Below are 27504 nucleotides of genomic sequence, written 5' to 3' on the forward strand. Positions count from 1 at the left end.
ATATTTATCGTCAAATTGCCCTCCATTGGGCATTGATAATATTTGGAAGTATCTGATACCCCTGGCATCACCACAGATCACGTCACAAAACTGTTGCACTTCTGGCAGTTTGATAAAATGGTATCTCACAGTAGTTTTACTATTATGAGGGTGGATACCTTTTAATATGTTAGAAATCACTTATTTTTCTTTTTCTGTAAATGGTCCATTCATATCCTTTGACTATTTTTCTACTGGCTTTTGTTCCTTTTAATATCTATTTCTACATGATCCTTATATATGAAGACAGCATTGGTCCATTTTTTTTTCAAATTGAACTGTATGCCTATTTTTCCTCAGGCACTAAAATTATATTGGCTCATTCCAGAAATTCATATTAAAGGTGATGTGTATATAAAAGAAAAGCTATAGATGTAGACCATCCACCCAGGGGTCAATCTGTGTCATGGTGGGTGTAGTGAGGCATGCACCTCACCTCAGCTCTGGTTCTCAGAGTGGGATGCTGTCAGCCCTGCCGTTTATTTCTGCCTGTATCTGCATTGTCCCTGGAGGTCTACTGGCAGATTTTCTCCTCTCCAGAAAAATCCTCAGAATCAATACCATCAGGAAACTCTTCACTGCCATAGGTAAGAACCAAGGTAGACATGGGGGGGTGGGTGGATGTGGGATGCTCAGGGAAGCTTCCTATTCACTGTGTTTGTTCTCCTGCCCCAGGGGTTCTCCTCCCATCTGCATTCTTCGTGTCCCTTTTCTGGGTCAGATCCAGCTTCAGTGCCACCATGGCCTTCTTGATACTGTCTTCTGCTACCAAAAGCCTCAGCCAATCAGGAGCCCTTGTCAACTTCATGGATATTGCTCTTCGGTAGGGACCTGTGATCATCCCTAAAGCTGCTCTGACACATGGGTAAAATGTGACACATGCAATGGGTCACAGGAAATTTCAGCACCAGTCGTACATCCAAATAATTCCTGGAAGGGACCCAAAGCTAGTCAACCTCTGTGAACTTAGTTTTTCCAGATGAAAACAGGAGAAGTCAGTGGCCACACTCACAGTTCAACTGTGGGAGACTCACACCAATTTCTTTCTGTTGGGGAATGCAGCAGTTACACAGGGCTGGATCACTGAAAGGACTCGTAAACTTCAGAGGGCGTGCTCATGTAAGGCTTTAATAAAGGTAGAGGATACAGGATAGCAGGAGAAACATTCACCTCTGATATAGGTAAATACCAGATGACTGAGACTTCCAAATATAGCTCCCAGGGACCATCCATGGACCGTTCACAGTCAATAGGACACATTTCATCTTCAGGTAATGAACCACCAAATTACATGGGAGACACCTTGGTCTCAGGGAAGCCAATGTCTCATCCAATGGGAGGTCTTTTATACCTAAAAGCAAGGCTGAAAGATCAGGCTCCACAGCAGAAGACAAGAGAACATATAAACCAGCTGCCAACCATCCATCTGTACCTTTTGTATAATGAACGTTGACAAGGTAGTGCAGGTGACCCCTTGGAAATCCCAGATCCTAGCACTGGATTAGACTCATCACTAGTCAGTACATTTCATTCAGATTTGACGAAGGGTCAGCACAACTCCAGCAATCCCCAGAGATAATCATAGAGTTGCAACAGATCAGCTGAGATTAACCCTTTGCTTACAGAGGAATATTGTTTTCTCACACTTTCTCTCTCGCAGGCACAGTGCCTTACTCAGGGGACTATCACAGACCTTTTCTTACATAGCGGGAGCCATCTCTCCCACAGTTGCCGGATTTTTTATCAGTCATGTAAGGCCAAATGTTCTGATGATTATGATATTCACAAGAGTCACCTCAAAAAATCATCCAGCCTCTCATTCTGACCCTAGGCTCAGCTCATGCAGAAAAATTACCACATGTTCAGGGTATGGAGTGAAGGAGAATGCTCTATTGTATGAGTTTATGCTTTATGAGTTCTTAGAATGAGTTTCTCGTGCTAATCATCACATTTTCTAGCAATAATCATGACCCTTCTTGTGAAGTATAGAACGGCCAACCATTCTGATTGGCTGGGGCTGAGGGGTTTCCTGGGATGTGGGACTTTCAACACTAAAACCTTGAAAGTTCCAGGCAATCTGGAAAGAGTTGGTCACCCTATGTAGGAACCCAACAAATATTTATAGAACAAATGAACGAGATGCTGAGTGGATGAGTGAATGACAGAGCGAAGGAGCAACCTGTACATTACAGGTATGCTCATCAGTGGTTAGTACAGGAATTCCTCCACCCAGTATTGCTTACATAGTGTTTTTACATTCATACAGCCTTCCATCCTGGGAGATGCATTTAAAGTTGTCAGAATAAACAAATTCATCTGATGACAATTTCATAAGAATCGGATTGATACAGACTTTATGTGAAGAAACATACATATGACATTCACATGACTATCATTCTTTAAGTTTCCTGTGGTTTCCACCAGTAAGCCAGGAAAATGAATGGAGAATAACAAAGAAAGGGTATTCTTTTTGACACCAAGTCCTTTTGTTTTTGAAGCTTCGGTTCTCTTCCAGCCACTGACTAACACTGTTTACAACGGAAATTCTCAAACTGCTCTTGTTTCCCTTATTACTCACTCACTCACTCATTTATCTCTTCATTCATTCGACATATATGCAATGAACATTAGCATGTGCAATGCACTGTTTAAGTGAATAAAACCAACAGAAGTCCCTGCCCCTGTGAAGTCGGTAGGAAAGAAACCGATAGAAAACTAACAAATTAAACGAAAACATGGTATAGTGATTGGTGGTAAGCGCTAAGAAAAGAGTAGGGCCGGAGAGGAGAATTGGGCACATAAGAGGGGGTGGGATTTCAGTTTTAAGTAGGGTGGCCGAGGAAGTCTCATTGAAAAAGTAATATTTATGGGAAGCAAGTACATGGGCGAGAGAAATGACTACTTGAGGGGAGGAATATTCCAGCAGAGGGAAAGGCCAGGGCACCGGAAATGTACCTGCATATTCTAAGAACAACCAGGAACATGTAATGCGGGGCAGAGTTGGGGATGAGGGCGGTAGAATATGGTGCCAAAGCCTTTCTGAACCAGGAGGGACAAGAACTAGGAGACTGTTAATAACTTGTAGTTTCCTGCCTCCAGGACTCAGAGTTCAGTTGAGGAATGTCTTCTTGCTTTCAGCTGCTGTGAACATAGCAGGCCTGTTTTTCTACCTCATCTTTGGCCAAGCAGAGGTGCAGGACTGGGCTAAAGGTAGAGGTGCACCCGCTTCTGAGCAAACCGAGTGACAAATTAGATGCCAGTGCTTAGTTGTTCACTGTTTGCCCTCATGGACATTCCCCTGACTTACAGTTCTACCCCCAAATGGGCTGTCCTTAAAGTACAGAAATCTCAGATTTTCCACTGGCCCATACACCTAGGACATGGAGGAGTGAGAGTTGCAAATTATGGAAAGGCTCTTTCGTAAAGTCTTAGAATAAAATTTTATCTTCTTGTGCTTGCGTTCGGTTTATTTAACAATCATTTATAAGGCAACTAATGCAGAGTGGAAGACAAATAAACCCAAATTTAAAATTCAGATGTGTTACTTGTTACAAACAATACATGGACAAAAGAGATGCCCACAGGGTGTGCATGGTGGCAGGGGCTGGGGGTGGGGACTGGCCTCCTAGGAATCTCCATGCCATCTTCTTCCTTGGGCTGGTGACTGCCCCTCAGTCCCAGCTTGTGTGCTGGTCCCTCTCCCCCTCAATAAGGAGTTCAGACCCAGGCTCTCCTAGTGCTCTGTTTTACACTAAGTTTTGTAGAGAAAGAAAAAAGCACACATAAATGTCACTGAGTCCTGATACCCAGTGGATATAAGAAAGCTTTACAACAGTTCGGAGGAATAGTCTGGCTTAGTATATTTTTTCAAGTTGTTTTCTTTGTCCCAATTAGTTTATCCTAGGCATTTGTTACATTTCTCATCTCTTGACATTAAAAACAGTGCAATTTTATCCTCCTTACTCGTTCTTACTCTCAAAAGTCTCTGAGTGAGAGGTCTGAACAATTCCAATATCTTGCTAGGTCCAAGCACGTGGTACGAAACCATCCACCATTTGCTCTATACCTATGCTGTATCCTGAAAATAAAAACACTGCATACTCCTGGGGTTTGGGACTCAGGTAGTTTGATATTGCTGCTCTCCCTAATAGGAATACATTTTATCCTCAGCATCCACAAGGCACACTTTTTGTACTTGACCAAATTCCCATTCTTTGTAAATATTTGTTACTAAGAAAATGAAAATGAAACTTCTTTTTGTGATCCTCCACCAACCACACACTCTGGTTCTGCTCAGAAACATTCCCAGTCCTTTCAAAGAACAAGCTACCAAAACCTGTGGCAATTGGGACAGTGCTATCTGGCAAACTGGACTGAAACCCAGCTTCACCTGGTTAGCAGGTATCCAGATCAACTCATCTGATGTAATGTTCTCCAAAACCTAAAAAGGGGAAGTGGCCAAGGTGCTTAATTTGGGTATCAGTACAGGAGCCTATCTGGGGCAGTGATGAGGAAGACACACTAAAACATGCCATTCACACAAACAGACATTTTCTGGGTTTCCCAGTAGAAACAGTCACTTACGTTGCCTAATAACTACCGGTAAGTACCCCCACATGTGTTTCTACGTGTTAGCTGAATATAAACATTCCTTTAACGTAAGAAACCATGATGTGTTTTATCCACAGGAGGGAAAATACTATGCGACACAGGTATTTCACCCAAGACTGAGAAAAAAGTTGACATCTCTCACCAACATGTCACTGCTTTAAGTGCACATAGTCCATGGGAAGAAATAAAGATTTATCTGTTTCCTCTTTTCTAGGATGGCCTGTATCCGGCCAAATTTACGGTGACTAATTTTGTAACAGGGTGTATGATGATGTTACATTGAAGACTTGCTGTAGGTGGCCATATATAACAGACATGAAATTCCAACGTGGGGTGTTAGGGTACCTCACAGATATTGCTCAGGATGTGATTTTTAAAAAGTCATATGGTTCTAAAACAATTTAGGATTACATAAAAGTAAAAGCCTCAGGAGAGTGGAGTTAGAGAAAGGTTTTGAAAAAAATTTTAAATGTGTGTTTTCCCTATAAGATCAAGAACAAGACAAGGATGTCCACTCTTGCCATTTCTATTCAACCTCCTAGTAGAGGTTCTAGGCAGGGCATCTAGGCAAGAAAAAGAAATAAAAGTCACTTAGGCTGGAAGAGAAGAAATAAAACTATATTCACAGATGGCATAATCTTCTATATAGAAATTGTAAAGAACCACTAAAAAACTATTTGAATAATAAATGAGTTCAGCAAGGTTTCAGGATACAAGATTGATATACATAAATCAGTCATATTTCTATATACTTGCAATGGACAATCCAAAAATTAAACTAATTTCATTTAAAGCAGCATAAAAAAGAATATATTTAGGAATAAAATTAACAATAGAAATGTAAGACTTATACTCTGAAAAGTATAAAACATTGTTGAAAGAAATGAGAGAAGATCTAAATGAATGAAAAGAATTGACGTTCAAGGAGTGGAAGACTTCAGTACTGTTAAAATGGCAAAACTCCTGAAATTGAGCCATAGATTTAATGAAATTTCTATCAGAATCCAAGCAATTTCTCTTGACAAGCTGATTCCAAAATTAATACAGAATTGTAAGGGACCTAGAATAGCCAAAACATTCTTGAAAAAGAAGAACCAAGTTCGAGGACTCACACTTCAAAGCTCTCTACAAAGCAACAGTAATCAAGACAGAGTTGTACTAGCATAAGGATAAATAAATAGATCAGTGGTATCAAACTGAGTCCAGAAATAAACGAAAGTGTCTATGGTCAACTGATTTTTGACAAACATGCCAAGACCATTCAATGGGGAAAGAATAGTCTTTTTAACAAATTGTCCTGGGATAACTGGATAGCTACATTCTAAAGAATGAATCTGGACCTTTAGTTCACACCATTTACAAAAATTAAACTAGATAAAAATAGATCAAAGATCTAAATGTAAGAGCTAAACTAATAAAATTCTTTGAAGAGAACATAAGGGTAAATCCTTCACAACCTCAGACTTGGCAACGGTTTCTTAGATAAAACACCAAAAGCATAAGCAACAAAAAAAATTGATAAAGTAGACTTCATAAATATTAAAAACTTTTGTGTGGCAAAGAACACTATCAAGAAAGTGAAAAGAAAACCTCTGAACGGGAGAAACTATGTGCAAGTCACATATCTGATAAGGGTCTTATATATAGAATATATAAACTCAACAACAAAAAGACAAACAACCCAATTAAAAAATGGGCAAAACTTGAATAAACATTTTTTTGAAGAAGATATAAATATGACCAATATGCAATGAAAAGATGTTCACCATAATTAATCATTAGGGAGGTGGTGTTTTTTGTCCCCTTTCTAGAAACCAGCTGTAACTTTAGGCCAGAGTGTATTAAAATGAGCCACTTCTGAACCAGCAGTGCCCAGGCGCCAGGCCTTCCTGTGAAGGCTGCAGCAAAGGTCAGGGCTTGGTCTGCGTGACTTTCCTTCCCATGCTCATCCAAGTGGTGCTCTGCCTCTGAGTTTGGGTAAGAGAGGCATCAGGACAACTCGCATCAGGTCACTTAGCAGAGATCAACTATTCCTGGGCTCAGTGAGGAGGTATGCTGTGTGGCTGACAGGGTCTTGGTGCTCCGGCTGGGTATCAGGCCTGAACCTTGAAGTGGGAGAGCAGAGTTCAGAACGTTGGACCACCAGAGACCTCCTGGCCCCATGTAATATCAATCAGTGGGAGCTCTCCCAGAGATCTCCATCTCAATGCTAAGACCCAGCTCCACTCAACGACCAGCAACCTCCAGTGCTGGACACCCTATGCCAAACAACTAGCAAGACAGGAACAAAACCCAACCCATTAGCAGAGACGCTGCCTAAAATCATAATAAGTTCACAGACACCCCAAAACACACAACCAGACGTGGTCCTGCCCACCAGAAATACAAGATCCAGCCTCATCCACCAGAACACAGGCACCAGTCCACTCCACCAGAAAACCTACAAAACCCACTGAACCAACCTCACCCACTGGGGGCAGATACCAAAAACAATGGAAAGTACGAACCTGCAGCCTGTGAAAAGGAGATCCCAAAGATAGTAAGTTAAACAAAATGAGAAGACAGAGAAATGCACAGCAGTTGAAGGAGTAAAGTAAAAACCCACCAGACCAAACAAATGAAGAGGAAATAGGAAGTCTACCTAAAAATGAATTCAGAGTAATGATGGTAAAGATGATCCAAATCTTGGAAATAGAACAGAGAAAATACAAGAAACTTTTAACAAGGACCTAGAAGAACTAAAGAGCAAACAAACAATGGTGAACAACACAATAAGTGAAATTAAAAATTCTCTAGTAGGAATCAATAGCAGAATAACTGAGGCAGAAGAACGGATAAGTGACCTGGAAGATAAAAGAGTGGAAATAACTAGCACAGAGCAGAATAAAGAAAAAAGATAGAAAAGAATTGAGGGCAGTCTCAGAGACCTCTGGGACAACATTAAACACACCAACATTCGAATTATAGGGGTCCCAGAAGAAGAAGAGAAAAAGAAAGAGACTGAGAAAATATTTGAAGAGATTATAGTCGAAAACTTCCCTAATATGGGAAAGGAAATAGTTAATCAAGTCCAGGAAACACAGAGAGTCCCATACAGGATAAATCCAAGGAGAAACACACCAAGACACATATTAATCAAACTATGAAAAATAAAATACAAAGAAAAAAATATTAAAAGCAGCAAGGGAAAAACAACAAATAACATATGAGGGAATCCCCATAAGGTTAACAGCTGATCTTTCAGCAGAAACTCTACAAGCCAGAAGGGAGTGGCAGGACATATTTAAAGTGATGAAAAGGGAAAACCTACAAGCAAGACTACTCTACCCAGCAAGGATCTCATTCAGATTTGGTGGAGAAAATAAAACCTTTACAGACAAGCAAAAGCTAAGAGAATTCAGCACCACCAAACCAGCTTTACAACAAACGCTAAAGGAACTTCTCTAGGCAGGAGACACAAGAGAAGAAAAAGACCTACAATAACAAACCCAAAACAATTAAGAAAATGGTCATAGGAACGTACATATCAATAATTACCTTAAATGTAAATGGATAAAATGCTCCAACCGAAAGACGTAGACTGGCTGAATGGATACAAAAACAAGACCTGTATATATGCTGTCTACAAGAGAACCAGTTCAGACCTAGGGACACATACAGACTGAAAGTGAGGGGATGGAAAAAGATATTCCATCCAAATGGAAATCAGAAGAAAGCTGGAGCAGCAATTCTCATATCAGACAAAATAGACTTCAAAATAAAGACTATTACAAGAGACAAAGAAAGACACTACATAATGATCAAGAAGACGATATAACAATTGTAAATATTTATGCACCCAACATAGGGGCACCTCAATACATAAGGCAAATGTTAACAGCCATAAAAGGGGAAATCAACAGTAACACAATCATAGCAGGGGACTTTAACACCCCACTTTCACCGATGGACAGAGCATCCAAAATGAAAAAAAATAAAGAAACACAAGCTTTAAATGACACATTAAACAAGATGGATTTAATTGATATTCATAGGACATTCCATCCAAAAACAACAGAATACACTTTCTTCTCAAGTGCTCATGGAACATTCTCCAGGATGGATCATATCTTAGGTCACAAATCAAGCCTTGGTAAATTTAAGAAAATTGAAATCATATCAAGTCTTTTCTAATCACAATGCTATGAGACTAGATATCAATTACAGGAAAAAAAATCTGTAAAAAATACAAACACATGGAGGCTAAACAATACACTACTAAATAACCAAGAGATCACTGAAGAAATCAAAGAGGACATCAAAAAGTACCAGAAACAAATGACAAAGAAAGCACAATGACCCAAAACCAACGGGATGCAGCAAAAGCAGTTCTAAGATGGAAGTTTACAGCAATACAATCCTACCTCAAGAAACAAGAAACATCTCAAACAACCTAACCTTACACCTAAAGCAATTAGAGAAAGAAGAACAAAAAAATTCCAAAGTTAGCAGAAAGAAAGAAATCATAAAGATCAGATCAGAAATAAAGGAAAAAGACTTGAATGAAACAATAGCAAAGATCAATAAAACTAAAAGCTGGTTCTTTGAGAAGATAAAAAAAACTGATAAACCATTAGCCAGACTCATCAAGAAAAAAAGGGAGAAGACTCAAATCAGTAGAATTAGAAATGAAAATGGAGAAGTAACAACTGACACTGCAGATATACAAAGGATCATGAGAGATTACTACAAGCAACTATATGCCAATAAATTGGACAACCTGGGAGAAATGGGAAAATTCTTAGAAAAGCACAACCTTCTGAGACTGAACCAGGAAGAAATAGTAAATATAAACAGATGAATCACAAGCACTGAAATTGAGACTGTGATTAAAAATCTTCCAACAAACAAAAGCCCAGGACCAGATGGCTTCACAGTTGAATTCTATCAAACATTTAAAGAAGAGACAACAACTGTCCTTCTCAAACTCTTCCAAAATATAGCAGAGGGAGGAACACTCCCAAACTCATTCTACGAGGCCACCATAACCCTGATACCAAAACCAGACAAAGATATCACAAAGAAAGAAAACTACAGGCCAATATCACTGATGAACATAGATGCAAAAATCCTCAACAAAATACTAGCAAGCAGAATCCAACAGCACATTAAAAGGATCATACACCAGGATCAAATGGGATTTATCCCAGGAATGCAAGGATTCTTCAATATATGAAAATCAATCAATGTGATAAACCATATTAACAAAGTGAAGGAGAAAAACCATATGATCATCTCAGTAGATGCAGAAAAACTTGCAACAAAATCCAACACCCATTTATGATAAAAAAAAAAAAAAACCCTCCAGAAACTAGGCTTGGAGGGAACTTACCTCAACATAATAAAGCCCATATATTGCAAACCCATAGCCAACATCATTCTCAATGGTGAAAAATTGAAACCATTTCCACTAAGATCAGGAAGAAGACAAGGTTGTGCACTCTCATTACTATTATTCAACATAGTTTTGGAAGTTTTAGCAACTGCAGTCAGAGAAGAAAAAGAAATAAAAGGAATCCAAATCAGAAAAGAAGAAGTAAAGCTGTCACTGTTTACAGATGAACTGATACTATAAATAGTGAACCCTAATGATGCCACCAGAAAACTACTAGAACTAATCAATGAATTTGGTAAAGTAGCAGGATACAAAATTAATGCACAGAAATCTCTTGCATTCCTATACATTAATGATGAAAAATCGGAAAGAGAAATTAAGGAAACATTCCCATTTACATTGGAAAAAAAAGAATAAAATACCTAGGAATAAACCTACCTAGGGAAACAAAAGACCTGTATGCAGAAAACAATAAGACACTGATGAAAGAAATTAAAGATGATACAAACAGATGGAGAGATATACCATATTCTTGGATTGGAAGAATCAACACTGTGAAAATGACTATACTACCCAAAGCAATCTACAGATTCAATGCAATCCTTATCAAACTACCAATGACATTTTTCACAGAACTAGAACAAAAATTCCACAATTTGTATGGAAACACAAAAGACCCTGAAGAGCCAAAGCAATCTTGAGAAAGAAAAACAGAGCTGGAGGAATCAGACTCCCAGACTTCAGACTATACTACAAAGCTACAGTAATCAAGACAGTATGATACTGGCACAAAAACAGAAATATAGATCAATGGAAGAGGATAGAAAGCCCTGAGATAAACCCATGCACCTATGATCACCTTATTTTTGATAAAGGAGGCCTGAATATACAACAGAGGAAAGACAGCCTCTTCAATAAGTGGTACTGGGAAAACTGGACAGCTATATGTAAAAGAATGAAGTTAGAACACTCCCTAACACCATACACAAAAATAAACTCAAAATGGATTAAAGACCTAAATGTAAGGCCAGACACTATCAAACTCTTAGAAGAAAACATAGGTAGAACACAGCAAGATCCTCTAGACCCACCTCCTAGAGAAATGGAAATACAAACAAAAATAAACAAATGGGATGTAATGAAACTTAAAATCTTTTGCACAGCAAAGGAAATCATAAACAAGACGGAAAGACAACTCTCAGAATGGGAGAAAATATGTGCAAATGAGGCAACTGACAAAGGATTAATCTCCAAAATCTACAAGCAGCTCATGCAGCTCAATATCAAAAGAACAAGCAACCCAATCAAAAAATGGGCAGAAAACTTAAATAGACATTTCTCCAAAGAAGATATACGGATTGTCATCAAACACATGAAAGGATGCTCAACATCACTAATCACGGGAGAAATGCAAATCAAAACTACAATAAGGGGTCACCTCACACCAGTCAGAGTGATCATCATCAAAAAATCTACAAACAGTAAATGCTGGAGAGGGTGTGGAGAAAAGGGTACCTTCTTGCACTGTTGGTGGGAAAGTAAATTGATACAGCAACTATGGAGAACAGAATGGAGGTTTCTTAAAAAACTAAAACTAGAACTACCATATGACCCAGCAATCCCACTACTGGTCATAAACCCTGAGAAAACCGTAATTCAAAAAGTGTCATGTACCACAATGTTCATTGCAGCTCTATTTACAATAGCCAGGGTATGGAAGCAACCTAAGTGTCCATCAACAGATGAATGGATAAAGAAGATGTGGCACACATATACAATGGAATATTACTCAGCCATAAAATGAAACGAAATTGAGTTATTTGTAGTGAGGTGGATGGACTTAGAGTCTGTCATACAGAGTGAAGTAAGTCAGAAAGAGAAAAACAAATACCATATGCTAACACATTTATATGGAGTCTAAAAGTAAAAATGGTTTGAAGAACCTAGGGGCAGGAGAGGAATAAGGACACAGACATAGAGAATGGACTTGAGGACATCAGACGGGGGAAAGGTAAGCTGGGACGAAGTGAGAGTGGCATTTACATATATACACTCCCAAATGTAAAATAGATAGCTAGTGGAAAGCAGCCACATAGCACAGGGAGATCAGCTTGGTGCTTTGTGACCACCTAGAGGGGTGGGATAGGGAGGGTGGGAGGGAGACACAAGACAGAGGGGATATTGGGATATATGTATATAGCTGATTCACTTTGTGATACAGCAGAAACTAACACAACATTGTAAAGCAATTATACTCCAATAAAGATGTTAAAAGAAATCATTAGAGAAACACAAATCAAAACCACTTCAAACGCAATAGATGGCTATAATAAAACAACAAAACAGGAAATAACAAATGCAAGGATGCAGAGAATTGGAACCCTCACACATTGCTTGTGGAAATGTAAAATGGTACTGCCGCTATGGAAAAGAGTTAGGTGGCAAAGGCAAGTATGACAACACACCATGAATGAAATGCTGAGAGTTCTGTGTAATGTACTTTCTTACTCACTTAGCTGTTAAAACCAAAATCTGGGTCCCATCCTTGTTTCTTCTCTCTCCTGCACAATGCATAATCTCCCTGCCATGTCTGCCCAGCTCTACCCGCAGAGTCTACATCTAACTGCTTCTCACCATTCCTTCTGCCTCCATCTTAGCCCACTCCACAAACATCTTTGACATGAACTTCTGAAACAGCTTCAGTCTGGTCTCCCTGCCTCCACTCTTGTTTTCCTAGAGACCCTTTTCTAGAAGGTAGCCAGAGGATCTCTATACAGCATTAATTAGGCAAGTCACCTCCCTCCTAAAAAGCATTTAATTGATCCAATTATAAATAGAATTAAATTCAGACCAAGCTCTTACCATGATCTTCAAGCTCTACAGGATCTGGCCCTTAACTAGTTCCCAATCTCACTTTCCGTCACTCACTAGATTCCAACCACACTGCCCTCTGCTCTCCCTCTTAGGTAGACTGAGCTCATTCCCATCTCTAGGTCCTTCTCTTGTTAATTTTTGATGCTCGGAGCACTCTTTCCCCTGATTGTCATGAGGCTCTCCTTCTCATCACTGAAGTCTCAACACAAATGTCACGTCCTGTATCTGCAACTAAAGCAGCTCTCCTGGACTCTCTATATCACGTTACCCTCTTTCATGTTCTTTATGGGCTATTAGAACCTGGAATTATCTTAACTTTTAAACTATAGATATCATTCATCTTCTCTCCCTATACCCGCCTCCCCACACACCCTACCACACACAACAAAACATAAATCTCCTTTAGGAATAGAAGTCCTGACGATGTAGCTCTCTTCTCAGCACTTATAAAAATGCTTTAAAAGTATTTTTTTTAATCTGGTTGAATATTAGAAAGCAGGGGTTCTTAATCTGGGATCTGCGAACTTTGTAGAAAAACAATACATCTTTATATCCCCAACCTCTGGCTGAAATTTAACATTTCTATCTATTATGAATGTAGGCAACAAACCACAGTAATATTAGCAGTACTGATGACTGACAGCATAAGAAATCACAGATATCTTCTTGTGTCATTAGAGTTATTACCAATATCGCAAAATATGCTGTTTTGCTCAACACTGTTTTGAAATTATAATGGATCTATTAGACCTGTAATTAGTTCTCATTATTTAATTAATTAATAAAGGAGCATATATATGATCATAAACATGTTTTTAAAATATCTTGATAACTATTTCACTATAATCTTTCTCCTTTGGAGTTCTGGGCATTATATTGTGAATTGAGGTCCATCACAAAAAGGCTGAGAAGCCTTGCTCTAAACAAACTTTCACAGGCAGAATGTATGTCCCTTTACACAACTACCATGTCTGGAACCCACTGAAATAAATTCAAAGAAGCAAAATCAGAAAATTACAAAGACTAGAGCACTACACCATGCCAAAAACAACAAGGACTATTTGCTAAATTCAAAACAATGGGGATCAAATGAAAAAGCGACATTGGAAATCAACTCACGATGCCTACCAGACTCAAAAGTTTGGTACATTCCTCTGGAAGTAAGAGAGGGTAATGCCCCAGGGCCAGGGCATCTGGGAACCAGGTGGACACTTGCAATTCTGGCGTCCCAGGCCCTTTGGCAATGGCTTCTGGGCTGGAGGAGAAACACGTGGCTGTGACTCAGCCCTTTCTTGTTTTCCCCCAATTTCTTAAATAAAGATGGGAAGTTGGGATTGATCACCTTTGCAACAGTGTGTCACTTTGACTGACAGGGAAAAATACCACTGATTATGGCTGACAGCCCTGAAGACACAGATGACTGAAGAAACAACCATCAGCACATCAAAACAAAAAGCAAAGCTAAGGAAAACGTCTCCGGAACTACCCCATTACCCGGGCTGGTGTTCCCTGAGCTGTCCTCTTGCCTAGGGTCTGAAAAGTGGATTCAAACTCTCAGACCTCCAGCTGCAGACTGATGGGAAGATGGATACAGCAACCAGGTAAATAGGAGAACTGAGGAAATTCTACCCACACCATGCTTGGGGAATTACAAGCTCAGAGAGAATTGGTCCTAGCCAGAGAAAAGTAATTAGAAAAGTCGAATATGTTAAATATTTTGGCAGGAAAAGAATGTAGCATGGTTATGGAAAATGAACACATTTTCAAAGATTTCATTAGAGTGTAAGCACAACCCAAACTTACAATATTCCATAAACCTTCCAAATTACTAGAGGCAGGAAAGGGGGCAGGAGGAGGAGGACTTTGTTTTAAGGGAATATAAAATGACAGGAAATGAAGTATATTTGTAAACATAATGAATGCAGTTGGGTTAAACTCAGCTAACATAGGAGACAACTCTCGGAATGGGTGAAATTATTGAACCCAAATATATACACTTTGTAAGGAACACACACTAAATGAAATGACTCAGAAAGGCGGAATTTAAAGGCTATGAAAAAGTGTTCCTGGGAATCTAAAACGAGCACGCACACACATAAAATTTGAGGATGCAATATCAGAAAGTCAATTGAGTAAAAATCAAAAAATGGAAAAGGCTGATAAATTTACAAAATCAAAATTAAATTTTCAATTAAGATATACTTGTCAAAATCTTTTTGAAATTGTAATATAACATCAGAATATTCAATAATGACTGCTTGGACATAAACAGAAATGAATAGAAATAACAATCATGGAAAACTTTAGTATAAAACTAAACTGAAAACTAAACTAAAAACTTTTAGTATTTAAATAGGTCAAATATATAGAAACAAGTAAGATTTATAGGGTCTGAATAAAGTAGTGTGATTGCTTCCATAGCTGTGCCCAACTCTGTACCTTGGAAATAGAAGATGAACTTTTGCTAACACCTATGGAATATTTCCTAGTGTTGTTATGTGCTTATTCATAACAATGGCCTCAGTAATATCTATATTAAAATATTTGTATGAGATCCCATATTTTTCAGCTGCTGGTTATATTCCATTCACTTGCAAAATTTATTAACGAAGACACCATTGATAGACATGTTCAATTCCAGATCCAGATCTTTGTCATTTCTAATCAGCAATCTTGAGCATAAATGCATCCTGGTGAAGTTTTGTGAGTGCACCATTTTGGAAAGTTCTTGGTGCTGGCAAACTGAGTCAAATAAAGTTTTGATTGATCATATCAGATTTCCCTGCAACCATCATTTGGATCATTTCTTTCAATAAATTTGCTAACTAGTTATTGTTTAACATGAAAAAATTTTCTGTATTAATAGGTTAGTCAGGAAACTTACGGTGTGCACTTATTGTTTCTGTAGCTTTCCAGCCAACCCAGTTATATTTTCTAGGTAAACAATCATATCATCTACTCATAATGGTAATTTTACCCTTTTCCAACGTGGATTCCTTTTCTTTCCATTTCTCTCAGCTCCTGTCTCTTAAGTAAAAACCTTGGAGATTGGTCAAGATGTGGGAGTAGAAAGACCCTGAGTGCACCTCCTCTCACAAACACATCAGAATCACTACTTGCAGAATAATCATCTATGAAAATGACTGAAACCTATCAGAAAAAGATCTGCAACTAAAGGCAGAAAGAAGAACCACAATGAGATGGGTAGGAGGGGAGGACTCACAATATAATCAAGTCCTATATGCTCAGGTGGGCAACCAAACTGGAGAATAATTATAGTACAGAACTTCCCCAGGAGAGTTCTGAGCCCCACATCAGGCTCCCCAGCCTGGGGGTCCTACACCAGGAAGACAAGCCCCCAGAGCATTTGGCTTTGAAGGCCTGTGGGTCTTAATTTCAGGAGTCCCAGTGGACTGCAGGAAATAGAGGCTTCATGGCTTCACTCTTAAGGGGTGCACACAAAACTTCACATGTACCAGGACCCAGTGCACAAGCAGTAATTTGATACAAGCCCGGGCCAGACTTACCTGCTGGTCTTGGAGAGTCTCCTGGAGAGGTGAGGGGCAGCTGCAGCTCACCCTGGGGACGCAGACACTGGTGGCATACATATTTGGGAGCCACTGATGCTGGTGGGTGCCACTGTGTGGGATCCTCTCTCTGGCCTGTTAGCACCAAGACCTGGCCCCACCCAACAGTCTGGAATGCTGGGATGCCTCAGACCAAACATCTAACTGGGTGGGGACACAACCCCATCCATCCGCAGACAGGCTGCCTAAAAACTTCCTGAGCCCACAGCTGCCTCTAGACATGGCGTCTACACACAGCCCTGCCCACCAGAAGACCAAAACCCAGCTCCTCCCACCAGTGGGCAGGCACTGATCCTGCCCTCCAGGAAGCCTGCACTCGCTTCCAGACCAGCCTCACCCACCAGGAGGCAGACACCAGACACAGGAAAACCACAGTCCCACAGCCTGAGCACCACACAGCACACTCGTAGCAGGCCACACCCTACCCTGGGACCAGCTGGGCCCCAGCCCTGCCCACTAGCAGGACAACACAGGGACATGAAGGACCTCATATGCAACTGTGTCAGGAACCCCACCCCTTCCCCCAGCAATCTGAAAGCAGCTCTGGGATCCCTGGGCCCTGCAGCCAGACTCCAGGACCTGGCTCTGCCTGCCAGCAGTTCATCACTAACACTAGGACCTGGCTTCACCCACCAATGGCAGGGGTGGGGAACAGCACTGGAGCCTTCTGGAGCCTTACTCTACCCACCAGTGAGCCAGCACTAACCCTGGGGCCCTGGGAGGGACTCTGCAGTCAGCCACCTGTGACCAGGCCCTACTAGGCAACAGCAGCCACACAAGGCAAGGCCTGGCAACCAACTGGGCCAGGGGCCAACCAAGCCTACCAGACCACCCACATAGGCAGACTGCCACAACAGAAGGACCACAACACACAGCCCTTTTAGGGGGAATCCCTAAAGCTTATACCTTGAGTGACAAGAGAGGAGTATGCTGCAAGAATGCATAGGACTTCTCCTACAGAAGGCCACTTCTCCAAGGTCGAGAAATATAACTAACCAACTACATACATAAAAATAGTAATAGCAACTGAGACAAAATGAGGTGGCAGAAGAACATGTCCCAGATGAAGGAACAAGATAAAACCCCAGAAGAAGGACTAAGTGAAGTGGAGATAGGCAATCTACCTGAGAAAGAGTTCAGAGTAATGATCGTAAAGATGATGAAAGAACGCGGGAGAAGAATGGATGCACAGAATGAGAAATTAGAAGTTTTCAACAAAGAGTTAGAAAATATAAAAGAACAACCAAACAGAGATGAAGAATACAATAACAGAAATGAAGAATATAATAGAAGGAATCAATAGTAGACTAAATGATACAGAGGAACAGATCAGTAAGCTGGAAAACAGAGTAGGAGAAATCACTGTCACTGAACAGAAAAAAAAAGAAAAAAGAAGTGAGGACAGTTTAAGTGAAAACCTCACTGTTTATTGCACAGAGAAAATGCCAACCTATGTGTTGACCTACCAAGTCTGTGTCCATAAACCTACTTTCTCTCAGCTACTATGGGTAAACTCTAGGTTTGTATCCAAGGCCAGCCTCTGCACTGTGCTTGGATTTCATCCCCTCTGGACATTTTTTTTAAACGAGGAATCATACACACCATTTTTTAATATGTACATAATTGTGTAATAAAAGTTTGCTTGAGCACAAATATTTTCTTAGCCTATAAAATTGCTGTTATCAGTAGCAGCAGCACTTCCTGACCAAGAAAGGCAGAACTCTCCAGACTTCTACAGTCTGGTGCATTGCTCCCCCTTTTTTTTTCTGTGGATGTACACATGTGCATGGTGGTCAGAGCCCCTTCACCAGACTGACTCTCTCTCTATCATGATGGTTTTTTAGGGAGAGGAAGAGGGGACCTGGGTGAAGACCTGGGATGATTTTCAGTGGGTGAAGCCATTAGGCTGTACCTTGCAGAAGCTCACAGTCTTCAACGAGAGCTATACTGCAAGTGCCCACTGAGGCACACCTCCATCCTCTGTGCCATGCTCTCTAAGTTCCCTATGGACAGGGCCTCAGATGCTGCTTCAACCTGAGTCTCACAGTATGAACAAGTCCTGGTAAATCAAGTAGTTTAATTCTGCATGTGCATTTTCTCTCCAATATTGTGAAACCTCACTATTAGATTATACCATCAGTTTATATACTATTACATCTAATTCTAAAACAACAAACATATAAAAAACTCCCCACTGTACCATGACGTTTCTCAGCTCTCCTTTATAGGGCTGTCTATTCTTGCTGTCTCCACTTCCTTAGCCATAGCAATCAGACAAGAAAAAGAAATAAAAGATATCCAAATCAGAAGGCAAGAGGTAAAACTGTCATCATTTGAAGATGACATGGTACTCTATATAGAGAACCCTAAAGTCTCCACCCAATGAACACTCTTTTAATCATAACTTTGGATATGAAAAACAGACTATCACCAGGATCCCAGCAGTTTTCCATGTGGTCTCTCCTAATCACAACCTCTCCCTCCCCCTACAGGTAATGACTATCCTGACATTTAGTGTAACGTCTTCTGTGCATGTCTTTGTAGATTTATTACCCACATATGTATCACTGTAGACTTTAGTTTTGCCAGTTTTTAAACATTTTGTATGTCTTTTTTTTTTTGCTGTACACGAGCCTCTCACTGCTGTGGCCTCTCCCATTGCAGAGCACAGGCTCCGGATGCGCAGGCTCAGTGCCCATGGCTCACGGGCCCAGCCACTCTGCGGCATGTGGGATCTTCCTGGACCGGGGCACGAACCCGTGTCCCCTGCATCGGCAGGTGGACTCTCAACCACTGCGCCACCAGGGAAGCCCCATTTTGTATGTCTTTTAAGTCTCTTTGAATCAGAGACTCCCCCTCCATCACTCTTCTTTTTCCTTATAATTCATTTGTTAAAGACAATTATAAGACAGTTTAGATTTGCTGATGATATCCTTAGGATTTAGTTCAACATATTCTCTATTTTCTGTATTTATTAGAAAACAGTAGCTGTATCCTGAGGCTTGATCACATTCAGTTTGATCTTTTTAGCAAGACCTTGATGGTGGTGCATTTTTTCCCCAGGATGTACACAATGTCTCTATGTCTCTCTTTGTGATATCAGCCACTGATGCTCAACCCTAGATCCCTTAATTCACTGGGGTTTGCAAAATGGGCATTTTCTACATCTATCAATTCTTATTTGTGTACTAGCTGAACTAATTCTACAAAAATACATTTTTCCTATTTATTTATTTACCACTGACAGAGTTTAGAGAAGAAAGGCACAATATCAGATTCACCTTTGAACTTTAATGGACGCTTTGTCTCCATCATTCATTTGAAAACCACTCTAGTCAGGATCACCTTTAAAGTAACTCTTGCCAGACCCATTAATAAATTCACAGACCTTATATAATTTGACCCCTTGATAGCATTTACCACGGGTACTCATTCCCACCTTTTTCACTTTTCTTCTTAGACACCACATTCTTCAACTGTCTTTCCTACTTCACCAAAGGCCCTTCCCAGTTTCCCTTGCAAGCATCCCCCTCTCTTCCTCACCTTTAGCTGTTAGAGAGGCCCAGACTCACAAATTTATATCTCTAGCCCCAGTATCTCTCAAGAATTCTAGACTGGTATATCCGCTGGGCTGCATGCCATCTCATCAGGATGTCAAATAGTTTCAGACTTTACATGGCTCCCTCTTCTCCCCCAAACCTGCACCCCATATTTTTTCCCATCTCAGTCAGCAACACCACAGTTTGCTCAGGGGCCATCTTTAGCTCCTCTATTGCCTGCATCCCCAGCTTCAAAATCTGCCCTTAATCGGATCACTTCTTACCTTCAGAGATAAGTGTTTTGTGTTTCTTTAGCCCAGTCTTGAATTTCTGCTTTAGCAAATATAAGGTAGAAGATTAGGCTTATCACATTATTGGCTACCATCATGAAGAAGATTTTAAGCCAGGGAGAGTCTTGATCCTGAGGAATTAAAGTGCAAAAAATTGTGTTTTGTAACATTTAAAATGTAATATTAAAATTAATATAGGCTCAATACAGGTCACTAAAACACAGCAAAACACTATCATAAGGAACAAAAAAAGCCATTTCACTCTACAAAGATAATCATTATTTATCTTTCCATGTTTTGATTTAGATTATATATAATTTTTCATGTATGAAAAGGACATTGTATTTATATAGTGCTAAAGCCAAGAATGCATATGGTTTTTCATTTAGAAATATCTCATAAACATGTTTGCATATCAGGAAATATTTGACTATATCATAACTGTTACTGACTGATTAGTAATCCAGAGTTTAGATTTATAAAATTTACAAAAGCATCCCTTATTTCTTTAAAGTTGTTTTTCACTTTTTGTTGATATAAATTTGAATATATTGGTGGTTAATTACATATACAGCAATACTTTTGAATAAGATTTGTCAAATATGCTTTCCTTATTTATAAAAATTGTTGACACATTTTCTCTTTCAGCCTATTAATATGATCAGTTTCATTAACAGATTTTATTAATAGATAGAGTCACTTTTACTTTCACAGAAAATGGCCTAATAATCATGGTGTCATATATATTTTAATATGTTGGTGGATTCTGTGCACAGGTAATTTATTTTTGGAATCCATATTCAAAGATGACATTAAATTTCAGTTATGTTTCAGATTTTCTTTACCACTTTGCCCTTTACTTTTTCATCAGCTGAGGTTAAATTTTATGTAGTTAAACGTAAAACGCATTGTGATTGGGTTTTGGTCTCTGGTGCCATGCTTTTCAAGGATGTCCTGCCTAAAGCTTAAATAATTATTAACTCCTATTTTACTTTAGTATCTTTATTGTTTCCTTTCTTCATTTACATTTTTTAATCACCTAGAATTAACCTGGGGGTAAATATGAGAACAGAGTGTAACTGTATTTTTCAGGTGGGCTTGCCACTATGTTTTTTAAAAAACCAATCCATTCCTTCTGGTTTGAAATGAAACTTTATTATATAGAATGTATTCTTTTCAGAACTTGACCATTATTAAATCATCATCAATTTCATTTAAAATATAATTAAGAGTAGACACTGAAAAAAATAAAACAATGTTTCCTGACGAACTAGACATTAAATATATTTAATCATAGTGATTTCTATAATCAAACATGCCAAATTCGACAAATTTGACAGGTAGTAGGCAAACAGAAAGTGGAGGAAAAAACCAAGATGTGCTTAGAAATTTAATGATAAATAATAAAGTTTGTGGTAATTTTAAGTTAATAGAATCTATTGTGATTTGGAATTGAAGTCCAACCTAGAAACTTTTTTAAAATTAATTTTTATTGGAGTATAGTTGCTTTACAATGTTGTGTTAGTTTCTGCTGTACAGCAAAGTGAATCATATATCCACTTTTTTTTAGATTTCCTTGCCATTTAGGTCACCACAGAGCACTGAGTAGAGTTCCCTGTGCTATACAGTAGGTCCTCATTAGTTATCTATTTTGTATATAGTAGTGTATATATGTTAATCCCAATAACCCAATTCATCCTACCCCCCCTTCCCCCTTGGTAACCATAAGTTTGTCTTCTACATCTGTAGATTTATTTCTCCTTTGCAAATAAGTTAATCTCTGCCATTTTTCTAGATTCCACATATAAGCGATATTATACATTTCCAACCTAGAAACTTGACGTGCCTCTCCCGTCTAATATTTTCACTGATGTTGCTCAATAGGTGTGCAGCAACTTTTTGGACTTTGTACAATTTGGACTTCTTGTGGACTTTGTACAATTTTCAAAATACCCACAGGTATTTTGCAATATTGGTTGATACTGTGCTTTAGATTTTTCCACAGTATGCTACCTAACTTTAATTTTTTTTCCCCAGGAAGACAATTGCATTCTCTGTACATAATGTTATATTTTTCCTCTACACTTACATTGTATATATCCGTAATTAAGTTTTCTTGACAGTTGTGTTTGCTAACATTTTCAGAATGCTAAACAATAGGATAGCAAACACTTTTATTTTTCCTGATTTAAAAGTATATGAGACTAAAAATACTTATAGCTGTTATGCATTGAACACATAAACATCTGATACTTGCATACATGATCTGATTTGGTAATTACCTTAACCCCATGAGGTTTCTATGTCATCTTAGCCATTTACAGCTGGAGACACTGAGACTTCGATTAAGAAACGTTTCCAGGTCACATATCTTATAAGTAGGTGAGCTAAGACTTGAACAAGATAGTTTTGCTGGGGAAATATACACTGTAAACTACTAAGTAGCTGGTTCTCATTGTTTCTAGTATTTTTGCTTAAAGAAAAACTTTTTTCCTGATAATATAATTATATTTTCTTTTGTTGGTTAATGTTTATTTCATTTTTATGCTGTCCTTACAACTTTCAATGTTTCTATGTCTTTATTTTAGGTATGTATTTTATATATAAATAGCATATGAATGGCTTTTGTTTTTAGTCTTACAAAATGTGTCCTTTAATTGCAGAGTTTAGTCCATCTATATTTATTGCGATCTTTGGTATATTTGGATTTATTTCTACCATCTGTCTTTGTGCTTTCAATTTGTCCTGTCTTCTACCTATAGTCCTACCCCCAACCCTCACACCATTTCTTACCTTCTTTCATATTGAGGGGCTTTTGCTTCCTTTTTTAAAAATTTTTTTATTCCATGTTTTCCCCTCTCTCCTGGTTTGAAAGTTCCACACTCTACGTCTTGGAATTTTAATACACATACCCCCCAAATTTAATACTAATCTTTATGTATTAAAAATTAGAGGGTCCAGGAGGAGGGGATACAGGGAGTTCTTGTTCAGTGGGTATAGAGCTTCAATCATGCAAGATGACAAAATTCTAAAGATCTATTATACAACGATGTGCTTATAGTTATCAATACTAACTATACAATATTGTAATGTACACTCAAAATTTTTTAAGAGGGTAAATTTATGTGGTTTTTATTTTAACACACACACTTATGCAATTTAAAAATGAAAGCTGGAGAATAATTCTGTAGTCTCTGAATAAATAGTGATGTATCTTAATTTACCTACTTATTTTGTTGTCTTTACATTGACAACTCCTGGTCTATATTGCTTTTTCTCTTGTGTCTTGCCCTCTTTTATTAAAGAAAGTGCTTTTTATTTCATTTTCCAGTTACTTTGAAATTTATACACATTTTTCTGTATTTTAAAAATTATTACCCTAGAAATTACAACATGTATCCTTGGTGCACCAAACTCTATTAATACTTTTATCCTATGGCAAGAGAACATGAAGTCTTTGGAATAATTTATTCCATTTATCCTCTCCTGATTAATTTATTATTGTTACTGTCTACTCTACTTCATACATTCTATACACGTAGTTTTTTTTAAAACTCCACAAGACACTTTTATTATTTTGTACAATAAAACAAATAAGTAAATAAGTGGATTTGCACACACCACTTTTACTGTTCTTCATTCCTGTTTGTACCTCCAACTTTCTTATGCTTAAAAACATTCTTTAAATGCCCATTAATGAATTGAACTTCCTTGATTTTTGTTTGCTTGAAATATGTTATCTCCTTTAAAAAAATATTTTCACTGCATTTAAAAATTTAAGTTGGCAGTTATTTTCATTTAGTATACTGAAGATATCATTCTACTGTCTTCTGGACTTCCTTTTTTGTGGATGAAGAGTCAGAGATTAGTTTAACTGTTGTTCATTTGAAGGCAACCTTTCTTATTTCTCTTACTGCTTGTATGACTTTCTTTTTGTCTTGATTTTTCTGTAAATTCTCTATGAGGTGTGCAACTGTGGATTTCTTTTGTTTATCCTACTTGTCATTATGGACTTCTTAAAGATATGAATTGCTATATTTCTGAAAAACTAGAAAACAATCATTTTCTCTTCAAATTTAACTTCTGCCTTATTCTGCTTTCTGGAACTCCAGTTAAATGTATGTTGGGCCTTCTCACTGAGTCCACATATTTTGTACTTTCTATAACTGTTTTCTTAATGTGATTCATTCATGTGGTGATTCATGTGGTCAGGAGGATAGATCCTCCTGACCAGTCAATATAGAGTAGGTTATACTACAGTAACCAATAACCCCCCAGCCCCCCGCAATTCCTAGTGGCTTTTAATGGCAGAGATTTGGTTTTTGTTTAAACTAAATGTCCATAGCAAGTTGGCTAGAGGTTATGCTCCACATCTCTTCATTCCTGGATCCTGGTCAACGGAGTTGCAGTTGACATTCTGATTGTTGCCAGTTGCTGTGTCCAAGAGAGTGGCCTCTTAGTTCTCAGTGCTTCTCTTCAGAATGAATGCATATCACTTTCTCTCATGTGTCACTGGCCAAAATAAGTTATATAAATATATCTAACTTCAAGGAAGTGGGGAAATGCCCAAGAGGAGAACCAAAAAATTATTGTATCTGCAATAGTTACTTTCCAGCCTGCCCTCTGCTCCACAAACATTGGATTCACTCACCTTCCTCTATGCCAAACACACTAATCAAGAGAGACCACTCCAAAGACCCTCCAGTTCCTACCTTCATCTCTTTCAGAGCCTGACTGAAGAACATTCAAACATTCATCAGGATGTGACTCTCAAAATGTCTGCCTAGCAGTGTGTCAGCATTACTAAGGACAAATGATTGCTGTTTCCTTTCCAATCCTCCTTTTCTGAAAGGAAGTATTTATCGCAGCTATTGGATTGCTATGCTACCATTGTATACAATGCTGTATACATTGTATACAATGTATACATTGCTGTATACAATGTATATATTATGTGATGGAGCACATAATTCCTGATATAGAGGGCCATTTTGCATTATCCCCCAGTAAAGGGTGATACATTCTGCACTTTGAACTTGATGCCATAACTAGGTGGGACTTTGGATGTCTGTTGACCCCCTTATGGAAGGAGTAAAATTGTTGTGCATGTAGGTTTATACATTTTTTCAGGCTTTTAAATTGTCTTTCTTAAGAGAATTTGTCCAAATTACTTACCCTCCCATTAATGGAGGCAGAAGCCTCACTAATTCTCTTATTAGCTGTACTTAATCTGAATTTTTAATTTTTATATTTTTAAATGCCAGAGGTTAGATTTAGTTCTTTGTCTAAACTTATATTTCTTTTTTTCTTTTTTTAAAGGGAACGCTATTTATTTATTTATTTTTGGCTGTGTTGGGTCTTCGTTTCTGTGCAAGGGCTTTCTCTAGTTGTGGTGAGAGGGGGTCACTCTTCATCGTGGTGTGTGGGCCTCTCACTGTCGTGGCCTCTCTTGCTGTGGAGCACAAGCTCCAGATGCGCAGGCTCAGTAGTTGTGGCTCATGGGCCTAGTTGCTCCGTGGCACGTGGGATCTTCCCAGACCAGGGCTTGAACCCGTGTCCCCTACATTGGCAGGCAGATTCTCAACCACTGCCCCACCAGGGAAGCCCTAAACTTATGTTTCTTAAGTTTATATTTATATTTTTTTTCTTATTTATATTTTATTTATATTTTCAATCCTCTCTTTTACTTCTTTAAATATATACATATATGTCCAATATCTCTGAGGATCTGATTCGGTGGTTTTTATTCATCTCTCACATAACACATTATTTCCTCAAGCATTTTATAATTTTTGATTGACTGTAAAATCATATTCACCAAAACTTTATGCATAAGGAAATTCTGGAGTATGAATTTAGACTTTCTCCAGAAAAAAAAAATTATTTACTTTTCCTAGGCATCTGTGGACTACTAGAAATTCAATTCTTGGCTTATGGCATTTGGACACAATAGAATTTGAATTAGGGCCTCAAACCATTGTGAAGATTGGTTTATTGTTTCAAACGTTCAGAAGAGTCTTTATTCAGCTTTTCCTCTCCCTTTGTAGCTGAGGCTGAAGTAGATAAGTTTCCTCACTGGGCAGAGATAACTTCGGACAGTTCTGGAGCCATGTTTCCTGCCACCTTTGGGGGAAGTCAGCTCAGCAGGTCTGAATGAGTTCATTGGAAGAACAGGCTGAGTGGGCTCCATGCTCAGGGGGAGAAAACACACCCTGGTCTCCTGGAGTTCTTTTTTAATAAGGCTACCTCTCTGATCAGGGAGCTTCCATGCTTATAGTGATGTTTCTAGCCTTTCTGATACCATAAGTCCTAGCACATGATGGTGGGGGGGCTCCTCTCTATGGGAAATTTGGCCACGGTGAGTACAAATTGTCTCTCCTTGGCCAAAGTTGTGGGACAAGGAGCAATTGGAGTATTTGCCTGAACACTGCTACCTCTCAGCTTGGACATTTTCCTCCAAAACTTTCCTCCAAGTTTATATATGAGCTACATGGTAGTAGTGGTGTGAGGTTGTAGTCCTTAGTGGTTACAGATATATATCAGCATTTTCATTCTGACTCTTCTTTTATGAGTGGTTTTGGGATATTATCTCTTATGCTCTGTCCATTATAATTGGCTGTCCATTATAACACCCAGGATGGGCAATTTCTCCAAGGCAGCCAGTGGCTTTGATGGTCATTTACCTCTCTGGAATCAAGCTCTTCCTTCGTGTTCAATCTCTGAAATTTTCCCTTATTTTTTTTTTCTCAAGATCAGGCATGCATTTAACATGATTGTTAAAATTTGATAAGGCATTTAAAATTTTTTGAATATATATTATTAGATTCTGGGACCACAGAATTCATGAAAATGTGTTGGCAAAGATTGTACAGTCATTTGCAATATAGTGTGTTGGAGAAAGCATGTTCAGGTGTATGAGAACAGAGTCATCATAACAGATCAATAAATCCTGGTCAAAGATGAACTAATGTAACAAATAATAAAGAAACTTAGTATTAATGGTTAGCAGGTAAATTATCTGTGGCTTAAGAAGAAAAGTCAGAATAAATGTGATGGTTGAGGAACGTGCACGTGTTTCCAGTTACCACCTGGGTGATGATAGTGGTTTTGCCTCCACTAGGTAACCAGCTTTGAGAACTGGGGTTTTTTACATAATACTATCAATTTATACAATATTCCTGTAGAATCAT

General features: G+C 38.6%; 2 protein-coding genes across 2 annotated transcripts in view; one reads left to right on the top strand and one right to left on the bottom strand.

Moving 5' to 3' along the window:
- Positions 1-445: 445 nt before the first annotated feature.
- SLC17A4 (solute carrier family 17 member 4) lies at positions 446-3284 on the top strand (the record flags this gene model as incomplete). Its single annotated transcript, XM_079933206.1, is given in 5 exon segments — positions 446-626; positions 715-862; positions 1700-1790; positions 3139-3151; positions 3154-3284. Coding segments are annotated over 5 exon segments (564 nt in total).
- A 17026-nt stretch (positions 3285-20310) lies between these two features.
- SLC17A1 (solute carrier family 17 member 1) overlaps positions 20311-27504 on the bottom strand; it is a gene marked incomplete at both ends in the record, with an annotated part of 74249 nt that continues 67055 nt past the window's right edge. The window contains one exon of the mRNA XM_079933207.1: positions 20311-20445. Within this exon, the coding sequence (XP_079789333.1) occupies positions 20311-20445 (135 nt within the window). The remainder of the gene's footprint in view (positions 20446-27504) is intronic.

This window comes from Stenella coeruleoalba (assembly GCF_951394435.1).
Source record: "Stenella coeruleoalba genome assembly, chromosome: 10".
NCBI classification, from domain to species: domain Eukaryota; kingdom Metazoa; phylum Chordata; class Mammalia; order Artiodactyla; family Delphinidae; genus Stenella; species Stenella coeruleoalba.